Below are 25,986 nucleotides of genomic sequence, written 5' to 3' on the forward strand. Positions count from 1 at the left end.
GTTCTAGAGGTTCTAGCCAGGGAAATTAGGTGAGAGAAAAATAAAAGTCATCAAGATTGGAAAGCAGGAAGTAATAGAACCATTTTTACTTGCAGATATCATAGTCTTATGTATAGAAAATCCTTAGGAATCCATATATACTAAAAAACTAATAGAGCTTGTAAACAAATGTAGCAAAGTTCAGGATTGACACACAAAACTAATTGTGTTTCTGTACACCAGTCTGAAAATGAATTTATAACAAAAATTCCACTTCTAGTGCCATCCAAAAGAATAAAATACCTTGGAATAAATTTAACCAAGGAGGCAAAAGATTTGAATGCTGAAAAGTACTACTTAACATTGTTTAAGTGTCAGTACTCTCTATATTGGTCTATAGATTCAATGCAAGCCCTGTCAAAATCCCAACTTCTTTTTTAACGGGAATTGACAACTGATTTTAAAGTTCATATGGAAATGCAAGGTACCCAGATAAGCAAAACAATCTTGAAAAGAACAAAAGTGGAAAACTCATACTTCCTAATTTCAAAACTTACTACCAAGCTACATAAGGCCATGTGCTATTGGCCAAAGAATAGACTTATAGATCAATGGAATGAAGTCCAGAGTATAATCGCTCACATATGTGTTGTGCCAAAGACATTTTTTCAACAACATCAAGATAGTTTGGTGTCTTTTCAATAAATGGTAGCTGACACAACTGGATATCTACATGCAAAATAATGAGGTTGGATTGTTGCCTCACATACCATATATAAAAATTAACTTAAATGGACCACAGACCTGAATTTAAGAGCTAGAACTATAAAATTCTTAGAACATGAGAGTAAGTCTTTGTGAATTTGTGCTAGGCAATGGTTTCTTACATATGACGCCAAAACTACAGACAACCAAAGAGAAACTTAGATACATTGAACTTTATCAAAACTAAAAACATTTGTGCTCCAAAGGATACCATTAAGAAAATAAAGACAAATCACAGAATGGGATAAAATACTTGTAAAACATATCCACTAATAGCCCTGTATCCAGAATATAGAAAGAACTCTTACAACTAAACAACAAAAAGACAGCCCAGTATAAAAACAGGCAAAAGATGTGAATACGTATTTCTACAAAGAAAATTTACAAATAGCACATGGAAAGATGTTTTAACATCAGTGGGTCATTAGGGAAATGTAAATCAAAACTCTGTGATACCACTTCACACTCACCAATGGCTGACTTTAAAAAGCTCACCAACTTTTGTGGTCATCCATTCATTGTATCAGTCACTATTGATTGGTAGAAAGGTGCTACAAAGTTGACTGACCTCATAGGTTGGCACTTACAAAGTAGTGATGTCATCATCATCTGATGGCACTACTCAAATGACTCAACATTTTATAGTTACTTAAGACCTGTGATTAAACAAAGATAAGTTTCCAATATATTAATTATATGGTGCTACTACCTAATATGATTGGAGTACTTGATAATGAGTAAAGTTTGCGCTCCATTGCATATAAGAATGGTATATTTAAGGGTCTTTAAGAACCTCTAATTAACAGTGGAACCTAACAGAATTAAGACCAGAATGCATAAAACATTGAAAGGTTGTACTAATTGTACAAGTTTCTTTTAAGCTGAAATGAAATACAACCTAATTGTATTTGTTAGGCCTTGAACAACATAGTTGTGGAGGGAAGGAGAAATATCATTGTTCAGAGACCAGAAGAAAGAACTACTGAACTAATTTTCTGGTTAGGCAAATAAAATGAAGCTACTTCCCTTTTTTAGTCTAAAGATGGAGAACTGACACCCTTATTTTTAATTCATGTAAAAGTCCTGAATAAGATAATTTTATTCTTTGTACTTTAAAAAGTAGGAGTCCAGTTACAGTACTCAGTTACTGAGAGTAACTATAGAACACAAAAAAGTATGCATTGAAAAGTAGAGGATACTTATTTAACAGAGTTTTTCTATTTATGAAGCTATAGAACCAGATGAATGTAGATGCTAACATTATCAAACAGTATGCAGAGTACAATTGTTATTTGTCATGCAGACATATATTTGATGCACTTATTTTTGTATTCAAAAAAATGAATATTTTAATTGTATTTTTATAGAGAGAGGAATGCTGAAAACTGCGGACAAACTAAAAATAGCTGCCAGAGTGCAGAGAGGGGCACCTGTTAGAATTAAATGTTATATGAGATAGAGATGAAGTAATTGGTGGGTTTTAAAGATAAAGTTTATGGTTCATAGAGGAAGCATAGCCAAGATAAAATTACACATCTAAAATGCAGCCTATGCAATGAAGTCATTGCATTGCTATCTAGATAGATTCACAGTTTCTGTATTGACCTTTGTCAGAAATAGTTCATTAAAGTTAATCTTTCTACTCCTGGAGCCAGGCAGTAAGGTGACAGAGGTGGACTTTAACAAAGATTATGTGCTAGAAATGAAATGTAGAATTACAGGTGTACAGTTCCTAAACTGTACTGAAATTACTTCTACAACCAATAAGATGGGAGGAGATGAGAACAGTAGGTCTTAAAAATAGCCCAGAAATGTTATAACTTGAAACTCTAAAATTATGTCAAGAAATAAAGGTTAGACTCTAAATAATTGACATGCTGAATGTTATAACATGGTGAAAGTGTAGTACCTTTTTATCCAAGTAATTACAGAGTGTGTATCTTTGTGCAGCTGTAAACTTGTTTAAGAAAACACTTCCTCTCAAACTACGAATTTGTAATTTTAAAAAACGAATAGTTTAATTACTAGACTTTTCTGGTACATTTTAGATGATGCAGTATACAAAAATGTACTTTATATGTATCTTTAAGGAATATGTTAGATCCATAAAACTAGGTATACCTTTTATACTGATGCTCATAATAATAATACAGCAGCAGAATTCTACTAGACTTTTTTTTTTAATGTTTATTTGAGAGAGAGAGAGTGCAAGCAGGGGTGGGATATAGAGGGGGGCGGGTGGAGAGAGAATCCCAAGCAGGATTCTCCTGCTGCTAGCACAGAATCTGAGGCAGGCCTCAAACTCATGAACTGTGAGATCATGACCTAAGCCAAAATCAAGAGTCAGATACTCAACCAACTCAGCCACCCAACAGCCTCAGAATCCTATTAGACTTTAAGGCAATGTGCTGTTTTGCTAAATTCTTTTGTCACATATAGTACTTAGTATAGTATAAATGCTTTTTATAAATATTGGTTTAATAATAATAACAACTGCAATTCAAGTATTTTTTCTTAAGCACCTTCATTTATTTTTTTAAACATTTATTCAGTTTTGAGAGACAGAAAGAGAGCATGAGCAGGTGAGGGGCAGAGAGGAAGACACAGAATCTGAAGCAGGCTGCAGGCTCTGAGCTGTCAGCACAGAACCCGATGCATGGCTCGAACCCACGAACCGTGAGATCATGGCTTGAGCCCAAGTTGGATGCTTACCTGACTGAGCTACTTAGGCACCCCAGCACCTTCTTCATTTAAAGAAATTTCTGTTTTGGTAGAAATTTTAGCAAAGCATGCCAAGAGGTACATCAGTAAGAAATTTTTTTATTACATGAATTGAATTTCTTTAGTGTCTTGCATTTTTAACCTTTAAAAATGAAGAAATTCAGATCTTTTTGATATATTTTAGCTTTTGCAGAGAAGTTCTTTTGTACTTATATTTTTCAGTGTATTCTAGTGAATAATGCCAGTTGAAAGTCCCATCCGTGGGTGTTAGTAGTGGAAAAGCCACAGATCTAAAGGAGAATTCAGTAGTGAGAATAGAGTTTTCTAATATGATTACTTGCTAACCAGTTCTTGAAGACAAATTTGCTTAGAAAATAATTAACAGGCCCTGGATAAACACATGACATGTTGCTTACCCTCATATTTCCTAACTCAAGAAAAGTAGAAACTTAATAGGCTTGTAAATATATGGCTTTCTTGTTTTGTTGTTATTTGGGGGAAAGCTAATGGAGAAAGGTAGATTTTAATACTAAACCTGGTTTAAGAGCTAAGTTGTTGAAAAGGATACCTGGAATCCAACACAACTTCTTTGTGGATTTGTAATCCGTTGATGTGTGAATTGTACCAGAAGTCAGAAGATAATAATTTTCCTTTCATCTCTACTGCTGGTAGGCTGTGGATGTTATATAAATTGTCTGGTTTCTTTGAGTCTTGCTTTCCTTGGCAGAAGAGACCTAGATGATTTCTGAATTCCCTTCCTACATGAAAAGTTTTAGAGGTCTATGAATTTTAAGTTTAATAATCATAGACATATTAGAAACATTATTATTCTGTTTGCAAAGCATTTTACTAATATAAATACATGTGCAACATATGTATTTATAAATACGTACATAAATGCAAATGCATGTGACCCCTCCCCCCAACACCCACACAAAACGAAAGAACAGCTGGAAAAATGAGTTTAGAACCTCACCTCCTTTAAATTTCGGGACTTTGTAAAATATCTAAAGATTATTGTAATGGTGCCATAGCTATAATAATAAAAGTAATGATAAATAGTAATTCTATAAAACTAAAATTTACCTTGGGAAGCATGTGTCTGTGTGTATATAAGTAATATAAACACATTCCTCAAAGTTGTATATACACACACACAGACACACACACACAGATACAGGTGAATTCTGAAATTTAAATGTACTGAATATTTAGTACTTGTGCCTTTTGGAAAAATACTTACCATTGACCTCTAAGGAAATGTAACAAGTTAATCTATAAACATTATTGTGCTAAGTCTTGGTCACATTTTTTAAAAAATTCTCTGACTAGTTTATATTTGCTCAGTCTCCAGAAATCCTGTTTTGTGATTGTAACTGGATTGTACTGCTGTATCGAATCAGTCATTTTAATAGGCCCCTGTGATCACTAGATGAGGTATGCCATACCAGGAAGAAAAAGCACATTGCGGTTACACAGAACTTTAAGGAAGGATAGTTTAGTTTATTTAAAACATTTTATCTATAAACAATCTGAAGAGAAAGTAGCTGTAGGTCAATATACTGGTGTCTTTCTTCCTTACCATTTAAAAAATCAAAGTAGCTTTTCAAAAATGTCCTCATTACTTTGATAGTCTGCCAAGCCCTAATTTTGGGACATCTCCACTGTCTCCTACACCCCAACTCGTTCAGAGTTCCTATAGGTTCTTGGAAACCAGAGTTGTGCTAATAAGTCCATTAGAATTTGTGCCGTCTTTACCTGAAACCTCCTTTTGGATCAGCCAGTCTCACTTCTTATTGTCTTCCTATAACATTGAAAAATACTAACTTTTTTTTTTTAATCCTCCCAGCAGAGTGTGAGGCAAAATCACGTTCTAGTTTATGGATAGGGCTTCAGTTTCTTTAAAATTAGGTATAGAATTGAATGATCCTCAAGATCTCTTCTAGTCCAGAAAATTCTGAGATTTCAAGTACCCAATCCCACTTCTCACTCTCAGATCTAGTATTTGAACCAAGGGCTAGGACCCATTATCTATCTTAGTCTAAAGACTTTTCTAGTGTATTATTATGACTTACACTTCCTCATTTGCTGAAACTGTGGACACCAGGTTCAAACTTTATCATCTTCTCTATTTTATGCCTTTGTACTTTCTGCTCAAATTCTTTTATTTTTTTAAATTTTTAACGTTTATTTTTGAGAGAGAGAGAGTGAGACACAGCATGTGAGCAGGGGAGGGGCAGAGAGAGACACACACACAGAATCAGAAGCAGGCTCCAGGCTCTGTCAGCACAGAGCCCAACGCAGTGCTCGAACAGTGAGATCAGGACCTGACCCGCAGTTGGCCGCCCAACCAACTGAGCCACCCAGGCACCCCTGAGCTCAAATTCTTTGACTCTCCCCACCCTAGCTGTTGAATATCTAGTGCACAGATAGCCATGAACAAGAATAACAAAAGTTTTTACAATTACCAAAATGAAGAAGTAACCTGAATTTCCATTGATAGGGAATGGTGTGATATAGTCATAATTCACAGCGGGTAAAAGAATGGTATAGACTTCCATGTGTGTTTATGGAGAGGTTTCCAGGCATATTAAGTAAAACAAATTGAAAACTAGTATTTTCAATATGCTCATGTGAAAAGTAACATAGTCATCTATGTAAATACATTGGAAAATTTCTGGGAAGATAAATGTCAGATTGATACACTTATTACCTCCAGGGAAGGGAGTGGGAGCCAAGTAGAAACTATTAGGTTGATTTTATTGTTAGACTTTTTGTAATAAAAGTGTATATTGTGAATATTATATATATTGTGTATATTATATTAAAAAGGTAATACATATAATGCTACTAATATATTTCCATAGGTAATAAAGCTGGAAGGGGCCTTAGAAAATTATCTAGTCTGGTATCATTTTCTGGATAAGGAAACCTAAGCCCATATGAGTTATATGCTCCACCAAATTGATTAATACAAAGTCAAGATAAGAACCTAGATTTTCTGATTCCCAAAACCAGAACTTTTTCCACACTGCCTTGTAGGTTCAGCTAAAATAAACATTTTTCACGAAGGATTTCCTGATTGTACAAAGTGATATCTTCTCTAAGTTCCTATCTGTTCATTGTTGGTATCACATGTATGGATTTCAACGTATACTGCCTTATAATATAATGTCCTTCCATTCTAGAGCGTATATATCACGTGAGGGGAACAACTTTAACTTTCTCGTTTTTATATCTGACATAGCATCTTGTGTATAACAGGTGCTCAGTGAATTAATAATTAATATTTTTGTTTGACTTTTGTGGCAGGCTAGGCACCTCATGTTAGATTAAGGGGGAAAAGTTAAATGCCAAACCAAATAAACAGCGTGGGGATTTTTTGTTTTTGTTTTTTGCTATTTCGTGAAGCCTGTCACTTGAAGATAGAAAGTATTTTAGGAAGGCACATAGTGAGATATTTACTACTCTGCAAATATCTTCCCTTTCCAAGGAAAATAGTTTGTTCTCCACTCGTGCTTCAGAGAGAACAGTTTGTCCCCATAGGATATTCTAGGTAGTATGACCCACTTAGGGAATATGTGGAGATTGTGCTTCATAACAGGACCTGTGCGAAAGCTGTTGTACCATGGGAAGATGCCGCTCGAGTGTGAAGGTTTTACCGATGGAAGTACATTTTTTCTCTGTATTTGAATTGGTGCAGCAGACCAAGAAACTCAATTGTGACTTAAAGTTTTACTATAAATAGCATAGAAGCTGTGATAGATCTTTTTGTTGTTGTTGTGAAATCATTTCCTCAAAATGGTTGGAATTTATACAAGCATCTTGCCCTTGATGCGTTGTCACCCTGTTCTGTCTAAATAGCTCTATAACTTACTATTAGCATCTTACTAAATTTCAGCTTGCATTTTGAGATACAGTCATCTCCTATGATTTTTATCTATAGTTGTTTTGCTTTTGATTTTTTGGTAACTTGGTTTATTCTGGTAACTTTTTAATTTGACATCATTAAAAGCCTGCAGAATTTTAACAAATTCTTTCATGGAAGTTCCCATTATCAGCTAGAACATTGTGCTTGGGAAGATTCTTAGTAAGACTTTTTTTTTTTTGAAGACTAATGTCTCTCTTAGTTTAGAATTAATAACTTTAAGAAAAAATCATAGAATGCTGAAAATTTCCATAAATGATTCTAGCCGAAGAGATTGCTATTGAAATGGCCCATGATGCTCATATAGTCATGCTTATTATGCCAGAATTCAAAAATGTGTGTGTGTGTGTGTAGTTTTGTTTAAAAGAGCAGTTATGAGTTTGGCTGGTTTGAAAAGTATGAAGTAATTAAAATAGAGATAAGACCTTATTAAATAGGATGATCTATAACTAGTGAATTTCAAATATGGTATATTGAAACTTGTTCTTTGTTGAGCGTTTTATTAGAAATTTTAAAAATAATTTTGTATGGCACGTTTTGAACTGCTGTGCTTGGAAGCAAAGATTGTAGTGGTTAGTTTTTCACTGTTTTTGTTTATAGATTTTTTTTTAACTTTCATACAGATAAAGATTATAGATTAATTTACTCATGATAAAATTAATAGGCCTTTGTCATTTTCTAAATTTTTAATTGGCTATAGAATTTGCTATAAGAAAACTCCTTTCATTTAAAAACTGTAGTCAACAGTGTTTAGTTTAGTAATATTAGAATGGAATAGAACGAAATGATTTTTATCTTTTAAGTATAATTAACATATGTGTTACATTAGTTTCTAGTTCAATATGATGATTCAGCAATTCTATACATTAGTGTTTATCATCACACATATACTCTTAACCCTTCACCTGTCTCATCTATTCTTCACCATCCCTGGCAGCCACTAGTTTGTTCTCTATATTTAAACATACGTTTTGAAAAAAAAAACCAGGTTTTTAAACATTAGCTTGAGGGCATGTTCTGGTTAGTGCTTTAATATAAAAATATTTTTTTTCAGATGGTAGTTCTTTAGGAGAAACATTTTCAGAAATTATATAAAGAACTGTATTCTATCTGTGATTTCTTAGTTCTGGCATAGCAAAGCTGGAGCTCAAACAGGTGTTTGAACTTCACAGCTTTAATTTGCAAAGTGGCCCTACCTCTCTCTTGGTAAATGAAGGTTAATTAGAGGTGATCAAGCTTTGAGTACCTTAGTAGTAGTACAGAGGGGTTGTATGCTAGCACAGGTCCAATAGACAGAGGTTAGGAATAAACAATTATTAAGAATTATTCATCTTTTAGCTTCAGTTTTACTGTTTCCACTAAAGTACAATATGACCTTTTTCTCTCTACCCACTTTCCCACCCTTTGTACTTTTACATGAGGTAAGTAGTAAATATGTTGAAAGTTTTGTTTTAGGAATTGTTTGCAATTTCCTTGATCTTGAAAATTTAGCATTTGTTTTGAACATCAATCTAAGATGACTTGGATATCAGTCTAAGATGACTTCCATGTAATGGTTAGATGTCTATGCTAATGTCTCTTGAGGTCTTGTGCACCATTAACTCCAAGATCATGTTTTCTAATTTAAAATCTTTGGTGGAAATGGGAGTTCATTTGAAGTGGCTTGGTTTCTGGCACTGACAAAGGACCCCTAAAGAGAAGGACAAACGACTGACAACACGCACTTATTAGGTATTGACTGTGTGCTAGGTACTGGGGATAGGATGAAAGGAGACGTCCTGGATTCTGCTTTTGAGGATTCTAGTCTAGATAGAAGAAAAAATACATTATTATAGAGTCCCTATAAGCAATATATAATTAAGTGCTAACTTGTGTGTATCCCAGATAGGAGTTGAATTAGACTCATAGCAGCAAGTTATCATAGGCTAAAGCTAGCATAAACAACTTAGTTATGAGTGATTATTCCTGTGACCTGCATGCTTCTATCTAGGCATTTGCCAAAATTGGTTTTATCATATTTTCAATATGTTTGAAAGGGCTTTCAGGAAAAAAATGCTGCATCTAGTTTGTCACTTATTCTGGAGTGAAAGTGAGTCTTCAGCTATTCAGCATGTATAAGATTGATATAGACCTGGGACTACACTTAAAGACTGTGATAAAGTCTTCTTTATCTATAGTCACTTTCTTGATATGTCCCTAATGACAGCTAAAATACAGAGTCGTTTTTATTGGTTGTGTTTTTCTTACTGAGGGGTATCTACTGTGGTATTCCCTCTTTTGTAGTGGCAGTGTTGGTGAATACCCAAGTGTCTTGTGAAAAAAGCTTTAACTGGGACAGTTAAATCTCTATATAGCTCTGGGTAAATAGAGAAAACTGAAAACCCATTTCCTTAGCTCTCCAGAATCTCTTCTATGTCCTTTTGTTTTAGAGTACTATTGAAGATGTTCCTTTGATTTTAGCAAGCCCTATATGATGAAGTCTTAGAAACTTCTGTGATTGTTTTTCCCCTTTATAACTTACATTTCTTCTGAGTGCCTCTCACAATTTATCCTTTAAAAGAGAACCCCAAATAAGATGTTTCTGTGGGAAATATTGTGCTTTTGTAAACTTTTTTTCTAGTACATCAACCTTAGATTATGGACTTTAAAAAATTTCGACATACAGTCTATCAAGATTGCCTAAAAACTGATAGTGGAGGTTTATATGGCATTTTATGCCATTACAAAAAAAAAACCCAGTTTTTCATAGTATGCTTTATTTTCTAATACTTTTATCCCAAAGTAACTAGAACAGTATTAACTCTTTAAGCTACTCTAAAATTAAAAGAGAAAATTAGAGTTTTCTAACTGGAAATAAGGGAGAAATCTGGAAATGAAGAAGGGGTACACCAAGATTTTTTTCGCCAAAATCATAATGACTAGAATTAGAAAGTATAGTCCCTTGAAGCTTAAAAGAGGGATTTTTGGATTTAAAAAAGAAAATGGATAGTTCTGCTTTACACAGAGAAATCCTTATAGGGTTTTATTACCCTAATAAAAAATGCAAATAAAATCAAACCACCTTAGTTAGATCAGTTCTTTAATAAAACATTGCTACTGGGCTTTGATAAGATGCTAGGAGTATGTATGTGTATGTGTGTGTGTGTGTGTGTGTGTGTGTGTGTATATATATATATATATATATATATATATATGGTCATGGAAGGCAACCATTATAGTTTTCCTGAGCCATCTGTTGGTGTCACTGACAAAAATGTACTCTTTGGTATTTGGATCATTGGTGTGACCAATTATGGCATTTTTCTCTAGGGTTGTAATGTCTGTATGGGTTTTCTATCTTGATTCACTTTATTCCAGTCTGATTCACAATTATTCCTTTACAGAACAGCTTGTATTTGGCATAGCTATAAAAAAAAAAAAATAAATAAATCCAGTCTTTTCTAAATAAGGTTCTTTTTCAATTGGAAATTCTGTCTTTGTAGTTAAAACATTTGTAAACATAACACAATTTAGATAGAGCTGAATGACTTTGCAAGATTGCTATTTTTGTAATGCAGGAGGCTTTTCCTAAAGAGCAATTTGGTGATACTGGGCTCCTAGAACTCCCTTGAAAGCAGTTGGAATTTACTACTATATGTATTGGGTTAGATGAAGGAGGAAACATGCATTTTCTGGCTTGCATTCAGAAAATTGTGTTCAGAAAATATTGGTATGTTTAGAAGAAATTACTGAATACGTTTTGGGTATTATTTTTCATCATTTCAAAGGATCCTTCACATTTCTTTTGTCCCCTGAGATTAGAGATGCTGGTGATCCCAAAAATATTTCAAGACTTTATCCTGTTATATCTCTAGTATCTGAAAGGAAATACAGCCAAGTTCAGCAAACTTATCCTCCAGATTCTATCACCTTCTTTGGTTGGAGCAACAATGTTTATGTTCTCATTGGAATATACTTAGGTGAGCCATACAGCCTGCCCTGCAGATCAGCCAGGGTTTTGATTGCAATGGTAGAAGTATGGAACATATCCCCTCAGACTGGCTGCTGCTTCTTTTCATATTCATAGAACAGTCTAGATTTGTTCTATAATCAAAATGTAATGGCACTTGTGCAGCAGTCCTTCTTGGACAGAAAGCTGTGTTGGAATCATACAAAGTAAGCAATAGATCTCTGATTCTTCTCTCATTCAATTTTTTTTTCCTGGGCTTATCCAGAGAGTCAAACTAAGATTTAGACAAATATAAATAGAAACAAGTCATAAATTTGAACCCAGTTTTTTTTTTTTTTTTTTACTGATAAAAGTTTGTCTTTTAGGAGACATTGTCAATATTTTTAGCTCTGCTGAATACTTTTTCAGAAGGGTTTTAAGAAGTAAAGTAGTTCTTAAGGTATGTTCATAGTCTACCTACCTAAAAATGCTCAAATGCCCTAATATAACACTGAAAATATTTCTGTTTATCGGAAGAGAGCATGCCCAAGATTGGAGCTAGGTGTTTTGTGAAGCTGCCTCCAAAAGAAATTTTCAAAAACTACACTTCAGTTGGGCCCTTTGTGTTCAGGAAAAAATAGATACAGTATAATAAAAGAGAAAGATGGGAAGGGTTACGTAACTTTGAAATAAAGATAAACCACAACATTAATTCTCTGTCATTGTCAGGACTGTGTCATGTTTAACATGCTATGTATCTTAATTTTTTAGAGATTTTCAGTGCCCAACAAATACCTCAGGATTATTATTTTTTTTTAAATCACACATTGATCAACAGTTGCTCTTTGTTATTACCCTCTTCCTGCCCTAAATTTTACTCTCCCAAACAAAACAAAACAAAACAAAAAACCCCACATTTAAATTTCAGGGAAATTTTTCTAAAATGGGACTTTAAAAATAATCCCTGGCTAACTTGACTGAATTGGCAGATATTCACTGATGCCAAACCGTTTGCCCTCTGGTAATACTAAGCATGGTTGCCACTTTTAATCATTTAGTTTCCTATTTCAGGTTACTTATATTCAGTACAAATTATGGCTATTCATCTTCCAGGGATATGTTCCTTCTGAGGCCAGAATGTTTCTTTTCCATTTAAATAAAATGTGTCTTTCCTTCTAAGTGAGTACACTCCCTTAAAATGAACTATTACACTAACTACATTTTATTAGAAGGGCCATTTTGAAAAGCATTGTGCTATTTTCATTTTATACTTCTAAATGAACATTTGTATTCCAAAGCATTCTTCAAGCATGTTCTTTGTGCTGTGTAGAATCATCATTTTATTAAAGATAAGTTACAATATTTCTTCATTTCCCTCTTCCCTCTACTATCCTATACCATAATTTGGTATAATAAAACAGTTGCACCGGGCTGTGGCTAGGAGTGGGGCTGTGACTGTTAGACTTAAACTTTTATAAAAAGGAGACTAATGCTTGCTGTGTGCATTTTGTGTGTAAAACTAGGCCAGTGTCTTACAGAACGTTATCACTGTGTCTCAAATCTGACTTGCCAGCACGTAGGAAGTTTGTTTTGGTTTCAAAATGTACTTTACCCCATGGTGGCTGGCAGGGTACAATACTATTGACATCACTGTGTTTCAAATAGAAAATTAACAAGTAGCTACTGTTGTGATTGCAGATTGCCTTCCCAGTCCCTGTGAGAGAATGCTTTTTCTTTGGACAGCAACACTTCTCTGCCTCTTGGTACCATTAACTCAGCCAATGGGGGCTGCCAGAATAGGGATGAACACCAACAAAAAGCTGAAGAATAGAAAAACTGTTAATAATGCAAAAATCTTTAATCAGTTTCCAAATTGATGTGAAAGAGAAATAATTATTAAAAATTCTCTCCCACCCACAGCTCAGTTTTGACAGTAGGCCAGGTTCAGAGCCTGATCTCTCCAGAGAGGAGTATCCTTTCCCTCCACCCAGACCCCTGGAGAGTTGCCAAAGGAAAATAAGCTATTTTGTATTTAGAACAAATTGCCACTGTTTTCTCCAGTGATGTAGCCCTATTTCCCAGACTTTGAAACTTGGAATACAGAAAGTTCTTGTGTGACCAAAGAAGAAATATGGTGAATGAATGATCAAGTTTTTTTTTTTTTTAAACGAAATACTCATAAGCAGATAGGGGAGATGAGATGTTTACATGGAAGCTAAAATTAGCCCAAAATGGTTGTCAAACGAACAGTTTTTGTTAAATCACTTTGGAGATTGGGTTCGTTGTGGGGGTTTTCAGTGAAGAACATATGCATCTAGAGCCAGATTTTAATTACCTTTTTTCAATGAGACTGTCAAAAGTCAAGTTTTCCTTATGGATGAATGTAGGACAATTTTAAAAATTGTTTATGTGTTCTGTGCTATAGGACTTAGCTGATCAGCAGTCCTGTGATTCTGTAAAACTGTGCAATTACTAGTTTCTCTTGTTATCAGATGGGATAAAACTGTTCATTTAATTTTTTTTGTCTTGCATTGTAGAGTATTTCTTTTTCTTTCTTTATTTTATTTTATTTTTGAAAGAGAGAAAGAGCATGTGAGCACATATAGGGGGAGGGGCAGAGAGAGAGGGAGACACAGAATTTGGAGCAGGCTCCAGCCTCCGAGCTGTCAGCACAGAGCCTGACACGGGGCTCGAACTCAAGGACTGTGAGATCATGACCTGAGCTGAAGTCGGATGCTTACCCGACTGAGCCACCCAGGCACCCCGAGTATTTCTTTTTTAGACTTTTCTGTCTCTTAACCTAAGTTTTCTTAGCTTTGTCTTTTCTATTTTTTTCTTAGTAATTGCCTCCTGCCATTATACTTGTTGTTATTACTATTTCTTGAACAATAGCTGGAACAGAGGCCAAATTTAAATTGAATTTTCTATTTGCTAGTAGGCTTATTAATAGGGTTAGAAAATTGAAATTGGTGACCAAAAAACTGGATTTAAAGTGGGGGCTCCTGGGTAGCTCAGTTGGTTGAGTGTCCAACTCTGGATCTCAGCTTAGGTCTTGATCTCAGGGTTCAAGCCCACATTGGACTCCACACTGCATAGTGAACCTATCAAAAAAAAAATCTGTAAATGTCATTTGATGTTGTCTTAGTCTCCCATCACTGTAAATACATTGATAAATCAGTCTAATGGCTATAATTCTTAATCCTTTGCTTCACTATTAAAGGAGATGTTGGCCCTAATCAAGTGTTAGATTGGAGATTGTCAGTAACTCTGTAAGTGGTCATCTTTGGTGGTAATTTCAGCTGCACACAAATTTCTGGTGCACAGTTCTGGCATCCATAAGCAGGTCTCTCATGAATGTCAGCCTGCTGTCTAAAAATATTGTTTGGAGGCCCCAGTATGATTACCTTAACTTTGGTGAGTTAGAGAGTCCCAGAAATATCCACTAGAAATTATGTTACATCCCTCCTTCCCACTGTGTGCCAGTTATTATGTTTGTTATGGGAAAAGCTAAAATGACTAAAAATACAAATTCAGTCTTACCTAGAAAGTGACAAAAATATGGTATGATTAGTATGAAAACCAAGTATTAATTTTTTGAGGAAGGGATATAGCAAGGAAGATGTCATAGAAGAAATAGTTGGGCTGTGGGCTGATAAATGAGTTAGATGCTCACTAGGTACACAGTGGAGAGAAGGATGCTCCAGGTGGAGAAATGGGTAAATTTGTAGTACATTTGGTTTGTGGAAGAGGCTTGCAAGGCTATGGGGGTAGAAAGTGTGCCTAGAAAAGTGGTAGGCAGAAGGCCAAATTACAGCATCTTCAAACAGATAAACATTACTGCTGGGCATCCCAGCATCTTGGTTCAGTGGCATAAGGTGCAGCTCATTGTTTACTTATAATCATTGTTATTGACTGAATGGCACTTCATCCTTGTCATATCTCTGAGATGTAAGGACTAAACAAAACTTCAGCCCATATGGAATCTGTGTAGTTTGACAAAGAATATATCACTATTTTGTCATCATTAATTTATTGGATACTCACATGTCTCCCTGTCTCTTCTCCCCAACTCCACTCTCCCTCACTTTATAAACTTTTGAAAAACATAATCCTAGCTGTGACTCAGATGTAATATTCTGAATTCTAAATTTCTGATACTGATTCAGTAGTAATTTGCTTTAGTAGTTTGAACATAGATTCCAAGAGATCTTGAGACTTAGTGTGAAATAGTGGAAGATTTATTTGAAGTCTTCTTCTGTCTTAAAAGTATACTTTGCGTTCGTGCTTATTTTCATATAAAATGGTGTTTTCTTCCAAATCATTGAGGAAAAGTAGGACTTCCAGAAGGCATACTACTGTATATTTAACCTTCTGGCTTTAAATATTCTCTTGATTTTTACCCTAAGAACTACTTAGATCTTATTGGGAGAAAGTGATTTTAAAAAGTCTTCCAAGAGTGACTAATGTATATCTCAACCTTAGCTGATTTTATTTAATTGTATAGAGATGAACCCTTCAGTACTAAGATGGACAGTGCAACTGTCATAATTTATATTATTATACTATATAATATATATAATTTACAGTTTCATTGTAACACTTGTTGATATTTCTATCTGGTTATTTTATATCAATTGAATTAAAAGGAATATTAAAGCAGCTTTTTTTTTCCTTTTAATGAGAAGAGGTGTCCCAGTTATTCAGCTATGGTTTTATTTTGTTGTCATTAAGCCCCATGACACCACAATCAGTTCTGATGCTAGGTAAATGCCATTTACCAAGTTACTGCCTGGAAGCACTGGTAGTCTGTTTATTTGTTGTGAAGCAGATAATAAGTAAGTTGTAAGTAAAAACATGTAATTATCACATGCCATTTTATGGGAATAACATGTTTAAAGTTTTCTTATTTCACAAACAATAAGCTAAATAGCACAATATGGTCATATTTGTTTTTGTAAATAAGATCCATGACTTGATATTGGGATCCATTTTTAATGTTATTTTTCATAAGAAAAAGAGGTAGGCAGATTTTTTTTTGTGACTAGAAATTTTTGAAGATTCTCACACTAAATTTTAGAGAAACCTTGAAATAAAAATATATAGGATAAGCTGCTAGTTGCTGTCATGTGCAGAAGTGTTGTGTAGGGAGTTGGGAAACCTGGCCACAAGCCACTGCAGCTTTAAAGAATGTGGCTCAAGGCGGGGGCTCTCGGCCCATTGCGTAACTTTCAGCAGAGAGGAAAGTACAGGAATTGTCCCTATCACTTGACTTGTTTTCCATTTTGATTTAGTTACTTGGCATAGTCTTGGTATCCCATAGTGGAGGAATGAAAGACAAGCAAGTTCTAATGAAGGACCGTGCCTCTGAGGGCATCAGCCAATGGATGGTTTGTGAGACCGGGCAGGTGTTAAATTTCATATTGTTTTTGGGCAGAGGGATTAGAGTTTCAAGAGACAGCTTGAAAAAATATCATCTTATAGTACTTGTATTTTCTTCTGAAAGGGAATTCTTTCCTCTCTCTTCCCTCAATACTTTGTGCTTCTTTTGGTGTATATACGTCTGCTTTAAAATACCACAGCTACTAGGAGGGGCCACTTTATAGCAAAATCATTTCCCCTCATGTTCTGTGATATTTCACTTTGGCAGCAGAGTTTACAAGGTTTGAAATCAAAAGCAGTGTTGGTTCCTTTAGGGGAAAAATGATCCCAATCTACCAAAATAAAAGCCAAACAGACTCTAATTGTTCCTTTTCCCACTAGGGGCTTGCCCTTTTGGAAGGTGTGGGTTAGTTTGATAGTACCTTCTCTCTAACAAGGTTAGTCACTGGGAATTGCCTCTTTCCGTGGATGAAACCCATTTTAAATCTATTTTAAAACAGACCTCAAAGTGTATTTTAAAATAAAAGTACTTCGGTATCTCTCCATTCTCGTGCCCCCTCCCCCAGCAAGGAGACCCCAGTTTTCTCACAGGGCACCCATGCTGCAGTGTCTAATCCTCATGCTAAATTAGGAAAGATTTATGTTTTTATAGTTTTTATTGAACTATCCATGTGTTGTGAATAGTTAAGTAATTGCTAACCAAGGAGCTAAATTTTTTTTCATTTTCTGTCAGGCTAGTTCCATAAATTTTACAATGTCAAGCTTTTCTGTTGGTTGCTGGTCTGGTGTTCTTCAAAATATTCAGAGCAGCAGCCTTAACTTTCCCCCCGCCTTCTTAACCTGCTTTGACTAAAGGTGCAGGAATATGCCTTTCATGAATCCTTGTTCTCTACGTCCGCTCTTTGACAACTTGGAGACTTGAAAAATACCATCTTAGGTTACTTGGAATTTTTTTTCTTCAGTGCATAAGGATTTTCAAATCAAACCAAGGTTTTTTTTTCTTCTGTCTCTTGTCCTCTTATCTTCCTCCAGTGTCTTACAGCCAGCCCATGATTTGGCAACCTCTTGCAGGAGGCTCCTGAGCCACCAGTCATATGAGAATGAAGGCAAGAAAAGAAAGGACCAGATGGCATCAAAAGATATGCCTTTCTAGGTCGTTGGTGGTTAAGCTTGCAATCTGGTTACCAGCAGGGAGACTATGGGGGAAAGGGTGAGAGCAGCACACCATCACTGTAAAGGAAGAATTTTGCCATATGGTTTGTTTCAATAATTTGCTGGAGAAAAAAAATTTACACATGAAGGTGAATGAATTTTCTGATTTAACTTCCCGTTTACAGTCACAAGGTATCACATTGCTCTTGGACGGATGAGTTTACCTAAAACTGGCATAATAAGCACATGTGGAAAACTGTGTGCAGTATTTGGATGGCAGCTTTGAAAAGTATGGCTCCTACTTGGTCAGTTGCTGGCCTTCAACTGCCATTAACCTTTTGTTACTCTATTCTCTAAATTCCTGATTCACTTACCAGTAAAAAAAAACTGAAGGAAATGCCATTTGGTTCTCACAGATAGACCTTTCCCCTCAGGAGAGTGGAGGACATCATTTTCCACTCATTCTTTATACTCTTATCTATTTCGATGAATTGTATTTACAAAACATGGAAAATGGCATCACTGGCCTTTGTGAGACATGAAACTCAGAGTAGGTTTTCTTAAGCTATAACTTGGAGCGCATTTATAATTATTTGACTGAAGAAATGTTTGATCGTGGCTAATAAAAAGTATGTTAGAGGGCGGTCTGCCTTTCTTCTTCATCTAGCAATCTTACATATTGACTCCCTTGGCCTGGGCAAATTCTGATTCAACAGCGCTGTTGCAGCAGACCAGGCTGCTGAACTTGGCTGATATTTCCTTTCAAAATTCCAACTAAGTTGTTTCCCCCTGAAAGAAAAAAAGCTAAGATATTTTTATTTTTAGGTTTAAATTTGATTTCAGTATATGAACTCGAGTCCTTTACTCTTTTAATCTTGAAAAGCGTTGCTTTTCATAGACAAATTCAGTATCTCTCAAGTCCAAAGTCAAATTTCAGCCTCTCTTATAAGTTTGCTTTCTCCAATTACAGTCTCTCCTCTTATTCAGATTCTGTTGCCCTTGATTTCTGTATGATTCATTTCATTATGAACCAAATGAAACATTACAATATGTTTCATTCTGTAGAGTATAAATTCTTAAAGTCCATTTTTTTTTTACTTCTACCACTCAGGCAAGTGTGTGGAATATTGCTGAATACGTGAATGTCAGGTAGTAAATATACACCTCAATGATAAGAAGAAAGAAAAAAACATAGACATTTTAATATTTTGTTAGTTGATTTCTGCCTAGATTTTAATAAGACTGTAGATCTCACAAAACAGAAAACTGACCCACCCATTTTTTCCTTGATGTAAAGTAAGGAGTCCTTCTTAAGTTTCTTAAACTCAGTGTAAAAGATACTTTCTATATATTTCTGGGTTTATTTAAACAAAATTGGCAAATTATTTTTGCCATATATGTTAACCTTACTAGTTAGTTGCTCTATTAACTTTTTTAGATGACTGAATTCAGAGCCCCCTTTGCAGTCTGATTATTAGCTAGACAATCACCATTCTTTGTCTCCACCTTCCAGTAATATCATGAGTGTAGTCGTTAAGCATATGCTATAATAATCCTAATGAAGAGGTTAAAGGATTTTTTAGTATGGATTTTTTGTGGGGTTTTTTGTTTGCTTCAGGTTTTTTTTGTTGTTGTTTTAGTCTGCTCAGCAAGAGCACTTTGTGATCACATGAATCCTCACTTAAGAGAGTGTCCATGGGGCGCCTGGGTGGCTCAGGAGCGTCTGGCTTCAGCTCAGGTCATGATCTTGTGGTTCGTGGGTTTGAGCCCTGCATCAGGCTCTGTGCTGACCGCTGGCCCAGAGCCTGGACCCTGTCTTCAGATTCTGTGTCTCCCTCTCTCTGACGCTCCCCTACTCATGCTCACTCTCTCTCTCTGTTTCTTTCTCTCTCTCTCTCTCTCTCTCTCAAAAATAAATAAAACATTTAAAAAATGTAAAAATAAATTGTAAAAAAAAAAAGGTTTTCCAGTTAAAATTGAGAATTTTGCTAAAGGTTATATGACTTAAGGTAGCACAGCAGGGGAGCAGAATGACTTTCAAACTGTTAAGTTTTAAATTGAAGTTGGGGCACCTGGGTGGCTCAGTCAGTTAAGCAACCAGGTCATGATCTCGTGGGTCATGGGTTAGAGCTCCTCATTAGGCTTTATGCTGACAGCTTGGAGCCTGGGGCCTCCTTTAGATTTTGTGTCTCCCTCTCCCTCTACCCCTCCCCCTCTTGTACTCTATTTTTCAAAAATAAATGTTAAAACATTTCAGAAATTGTTCAATCTTTTTAAGGGGAATCCATTGATACACCTTTAATTTAGGGAAATTTTTTAAATTCCTTTGTCTACATCAGGTATGTCAGATTTCAGCCTGGAGCCAACTATTAGATTTCAGTTACTGAATTCAGTAAAGAGATTTGGAATGGAAATACTAATGGACCTCTAACTGTAGCGGAGGTAGTGGGCACTATAAGAATCTTGACAGTTCATCACCAAACCTCTGATCTCATTCCCCTTAATTATCTCATTTGTCTGTGACATAATTGGTTGCTTATTGCCTTCTCCTACCCCTCTTTCAAATTGCTAGCATTTGAGAATTTCACTTGGCATTATTTCTTGTGTATTAAGACAGAAGCATAGTATGGTGGGTGAACTAGCAATTGAAATAACTCCTAAATGTTCAGTTATAGCTTTTTAAAGAATAAGGGTGAACTGTGAACACATTTGTGGATTTTCTTTTCAGATATATTTTTAATTGCTGAATTATATTATGCCTGTGAAGCACAGAATCAGAGATTGTTTAAGGGGCACAATTACATACCCAGAACCCTCATCACGGGTCATCATGATCATAGTACCTTTAGGATATGGGGAAGGTAAATCCATGAGACTCTGTGCTAGCATTTTCAGGAGAAAATTTCCCTAACTTGCCCAAAGGATGGGTGGATTAAAGAAATGAAATGACTTTTAGTAAAGAATTTTGTCACCTAGCTTTTGCCCATGTGTAGCAGATTGGAGATGAGATAATGAGAGAGAAGAGAGGGTGAAAGAAATAAAAATTTAAAACTAATGAGCTGGTACATTTAGATATTAGGAAGTATGGGACGATTCTGTAGGTCGTTGTTTCAGTGGCTGAAATTGACTACAGAGCCACATATTTTGCCAAACCCTGTCCTAACTGATCACAAAATTTTGCTGTTTCTGATGTGTTGGATCATATGAAGTTGTCATTTTATAAGTGAGAATTGGCTGAATATAAGAAAATTTTTATGGTTCAACCTAACACGTAATAACATGTAACATGGTAGGATGGCTGCAGTTGTAGGGACAGGTATGTGTGTGGGTGTGTGCAAAAGATGGGAGGATGGAAATGGAAATTTGTGAGCATTTTTCCCCCTCTGGCAGTACTCCAGATGAAGACCTAGCTCTGTAGCCTGTGGTTCTAGGCACTCAAAATCAAATACAATTAATTGCCCTAGTCTGCTTTCCTAGTTACGCATTAATGCAGCTGGAGACACTTTATGGGGTGGGTTAAAAATTAAATCATCTCTGGTGGAGATTACCATTGGGGATAGTAATCTGAAGTGACTATCTCTGTAGCATACAACAGAAATGGCAGAGACTGAAAAACAGTAGTCATGCCTATACTTGCAGGTACTTAGAAACTAAAGAATTAGGGGTGTAACATGGGTATAGACTAAATAATGTGTGAATTATTATTTGTCTTAGAATAGGTTTTAGGATGTTTCTAGTAGCGTGTTCAGGCTGTGCTGATTTTTTTTTTTTTTTTGGGGTCTTAGACGAGCTCATCTGCGCCTGTGTTTAGAACGCTTAAAAGTTCTGATTCCACTAGGACCAGACTGTACCAGGCACACAACACTTGGTTTGCTCAACAAAGCCAAAGCACACATCAAGGTGAGAATTTCTCCTTTCATATTTGTACATGATTGTCTCAGTCTTGTTTCATTATGAGCAGTGATTTCTGTTCATAAACATCAGCTAGCCCACCGTGCCCTCCTTAATCACTGACCTCAAGAGAAATCTTTCTGAAAACTTACCAGCTAATCTGATGGGAACAACATAACCTGATTAAACTAAATTGTTTTGACAGCATGGCGGTTTGAGGAGCTGGGGAATACTAGGAAAATAACAATTACTCTGGTGATCCCCAGTTAAGGAAGGCAGTTGTGCCCTCTGGTGGAGATGAGTTTATATGGCTCTGTGTCTCAGTATTTTTCCATCAAGCTACTGTACAGAGCAAGTTTCTCTTTCATGGAGATAACTTTACCGACTTTGAGAATTCCATACTGTTCTTGTAACGTAGCATTCATTACACACAAAAAAAGTGAAGAAAGAAGTGTACTTAATGTTTAAAAATATGTATTTATGTATGTTTTTATATACACATACACATAAGTACTTGTATATTCATATTTTCTCTGACAAAGAAGAAATGTTTTAAGACGTTAGGTAGAAATCAATTTGTTGTTTGTAATGGACTCTATACAAACTGAAGTGTAATATTATCATTTTAGAAACTTGAAGAAGCCGAAAGGAAGAGCCAGCACCAGCTAGAGAACTTGGAACGAGAACAGAGATTTTTAAAGCGGCGACTGGAACAGCTGCAGGGTACTCAGGAGATGGAACGAATACGAATGGACAGCATTGGATCAGCTATTTCTTCAGATCGTTCTGATTCAGAGCGAGGTAGGCAGTGTACTTCTTCCCTAATGAAATACTAAGCATCCCTAAATTTAGGCAGGGTAAGTTGGCAAGCACTGTATTTGCTTTTTCTTTTTAGCTAATACTGCAGCATTCTAGATTTTGTGCAACATTATCAATGCCCGTATGAACTATAGAACTTTTCTCCTTCATTATGTAGGTAACGTATTAACTTTTCACTTTGAAACAATTTTAGGCTTACAGAAAAAAACTTTTATGTAGGAAAAGTTGTAGAGTTCTCATATGCTCATATGCTCTTCCCCTACGTTTCCCTAATGTTAACATAGTCATAATATAATTACTATAACCAGAAAATTCATATTCATGTAATAGTTTTAATTAATCTGTAGACCTTATTCAGATTTTACCAGTTTTCCCACTAATGTCCTTTAGGAATCCTATGCAAGATCCAACATTATAGTAGATGGTTCCACAGTCTTTCATGACCATGAAACTTTTTTTTTTAATTTTCTTTTTTTAACATTTACTCATTTTTTGAGAAACAGAGCATGAGTGGGGGAGGAGTAGAGAGAGAGAGAGAGAGAGAGAGAGAGAGAGAGAGAGAACCCAAAGCAGGCTCCAGGCTCTGAGGTGTCAGCACAGAGTCCGAATCAGGGCTTGAACTATGAACTGCAAGATCATGACCTGAGCCGAAGTCAGCCACTTAACTAACTGAGCCATTGGGTGCCCCAACCATGACACTTCTGAAGAGTATTGGTTAGTTCTTGTATACAGGGTCTCTCTAGTGTCTGATGTTCTCTGATTATTAAATTGAGGTTATACATTTGGGGGGAAGAAATGTCACAGAAGTGATGTTGTGCCTTTCTCAGTTCCTTCTGTCAGGAAGATACATGATGTTGATATGCTTTGTTACTGGTGATACAAATTTTTATATCTGTGTTTTAAAGTACCATACCCTTTATTTCTCTTTCCATCTGTCTCATAACATTTGTCTTTGGCAGAATGAAAAAACAAGAATTATCCAAAAAATTTGTTTAAATATTACTGATCTATTCATTTATAACTCCCTCCACATCAGGCCTCATAGTGCATTAAAAGGTCCCAGAGGTGAAGTCTCATGATTTTAAGCTTTACATTTGGGAAAACAGCTCATGAGATCTTGAGGATTCTAAAATAAAAAAGGGAATGTTTGTAAAATATCTTTTGACTTTTTATTATGGAAATTTTTGAACATATATAAAAGTAGAACTGAATATTGAATTGTCATGTAGTCATCATCCAATTTGAACAGCTATCAACATTCTGTCATTCTTGTTTCATCTGTTCTTTCTCCCCTCATCCTTACCATTTTTGTTTTAAATCAAATCCCAGATAACATTCATCATTTTGTCCCTATAAATAGTTCAGTATGTATCTTTAATAGAACTTAAAAATAATCACAATGCTATTACAGCTCACAAAATCAGTGAAATCAGATAATCTTATTTAATGTCTGATAATCCAGTTTCTGATAGATTTTCTCAAAGATGGCATTTTACCATTCATTAGGGTCCAAAGTTCATATTGCATTTGCTTTTGCCTTTTAAAATACTTTTAATCTGTAATAGTTTTCCCTTCCCCATTTCTTTTCCCTAGTGCTATCTATTTGTTATAGAAACTGAGTCATTTTTCTTATAGAATTCCCCCATTCTAGATTTGGCTGATTGAATCCTCATGGTGTCATTTAACATGTTCTTCTGTCTTTATTTCCTGTAAACTGATTGGTGGATCTAGTGGCTTGATTAAATTCAGGTTCTGTTTTGAGGCAAGAATACTTCATAGGGGATGCTGATACATTTATGCAAATACTCAGCGTTTCACTTGTTTAAGCAATCATTAGTGATTGCCCCAATTATTATTTTATTGATATTACAAATAGTATTTTCTAATTCTACCATTCTTCTTGCATATATTAACTTTTTTTATAAAGAAGAACTTTTTAGTGGTACCTGAATGGCTCGGTTGGCTAAGCATCTGACTTCAGCTCAGGTCATGATTTTGAGGTTCATGAGTTCAAGCCCCACATCAGGCTCCCCGCTGTCAGCACAGAGCCCTGCTTCAGATCCTCTGTCTTCCTCTCTCCCTGCTTCTCCCCACCATCTTTCTCACTCTCAAAAAATAAATAAAAACATTGAAAAAAAAAAAGAACATTTCTTCATCAAATTTTTTGGGTGCCCTGAAATAAAGTCCATATATGGAAGATGGGATAGATTCTTTTTTTAAACTTTTGTAGGTTTTTTTTAGTCATTTTTCTGAATAATGAATCAGTGTCTTGGCAACTTCCAGAGGTAACAGGGTTTTTTGTTTTGCCATTTGCTTTTGATTATTTTATGAACTCATAGAGTTTCATGTATTGAATGTGTTCTCATCCATTGTAGTCATTCTTTTTATCCTTTTAAAATCTTTTTTAGAAAGAGCATGAGCTGGGGAGAGGGGCAGAGGGAGACTCTTAAGCAGGCTCCACACTCAGAGCAGACCCCAACATAGGGCTCAATTCCACAACCCTGGGATCATGACCTGAGCCAAAAATCAAGAATCCGATGCCCAACAAGCTGAGCCACCCAGACGAACCTTTATTCTTTTTAATACTCAAAATTTTCATAGAAGCATTTCAAATTGATTTTTGATCCCTTTAACACAACCCTAGGAGTCCTCGGGTTTGTTGTTTTTATTGTATAAGTTTATTTTAACATGCCACTCAGTTTCAAAGAACAAAAGTTTACCAGAGGCAATAGCATGAACATGCTACATTTATGAATGATACTGAGGTGTAGCAGAAAAAACCCTGAATTAGGAGGGAGACCTTGATCCTAGTCTCTTCTACTCTTTTCTAGCTGTGTGACTTTGTCAAGTCTTCCGCTCTAGCTGCCCTTTCTGCTGTTAACTCCTCTTTGTACCTACCCCACCTCCAAATTTGACTCAGGGTGTATCTTCATCATTATAGTTCTCATTTTTTTAGTAATCCCAGTGTAGTACCTTTTTTCCCTATTCTTATCTGGAAGCCCAGCTTTACAGGGGACTTTTAGTAATATCTCTAGTCAATTTGGCTAGAGCAGTCTCTCATTTTACTTTGTTATGATTGAGAGCAGCATGCTCTGTTGGGTACGGTGTCTTCATTTTATTTCCCAGTTGTAGGTTGGATGTGTATTCTATGATACCGGGAAACACTAAATAGCCTGTGAAGCATTATGGATGTAAAACAAATAGTTATGAATTCATAGGATTGTTTGGACAGCTTGTTTGGACAGATGCCTGCATTTTAGAAATGGATTTCTAAAACTTTTTTAAGCAACAAGCCCTTTTGAAAACTATACTCTTTGAAATAACTTGCTCTTTTTGGGCTCAGCAAGAATCCACTTTTCCTAAAGCAGAGTTGTGATCAGTGTGAACCCTTAGAATCAGTGCCAAATATGAAACATCAGACTTT

General features: G+C 35.6%; 1 protein-coding gene across 1 annotated transcript in view; it reads left to right on the forward strand.

Moving 5' to 3' along the window:
* MXI1 (MAX interactor 1, dimerization protein) overlaps nucleotides 1–25,986 on the forward strand; it is a 64,269-nt gene that overhangs the window by 34,794 nt on the left and 3,489 nt on the right. Inside the window, exons 4-5 of the mRNA XM_029932564.1 lie at nucleotides 21,638–21,752; nucleotides 22,373–22,544. Coding sequence (XP_029788424.1) covers nucleotides 21,638–21,752; nucleotides 22,373–22,544 — 287 coding nt within the window. The remainder of the gene's footprint in view (nucleotides 1–21,637; nucleotides 21,753–22,372; nucleotides 22,545–25,986) is intronic.

The sequence above is a fragment of the Suricata suricatta genome, chromosome 2 (genome assembly GCF_006229205.1).
Source record: "Suricata suricatta isolate VVHF042 chromosome 2, meerkat_22Aug2017_6uvM2_HiC, whole genome shotgun sequence".
Lineage (NCBI taxonomy): Eukaryota > Metazoa > Chordata > Mammalia > Carnivora > Herpestidae > Suricata > Suricata suricatta.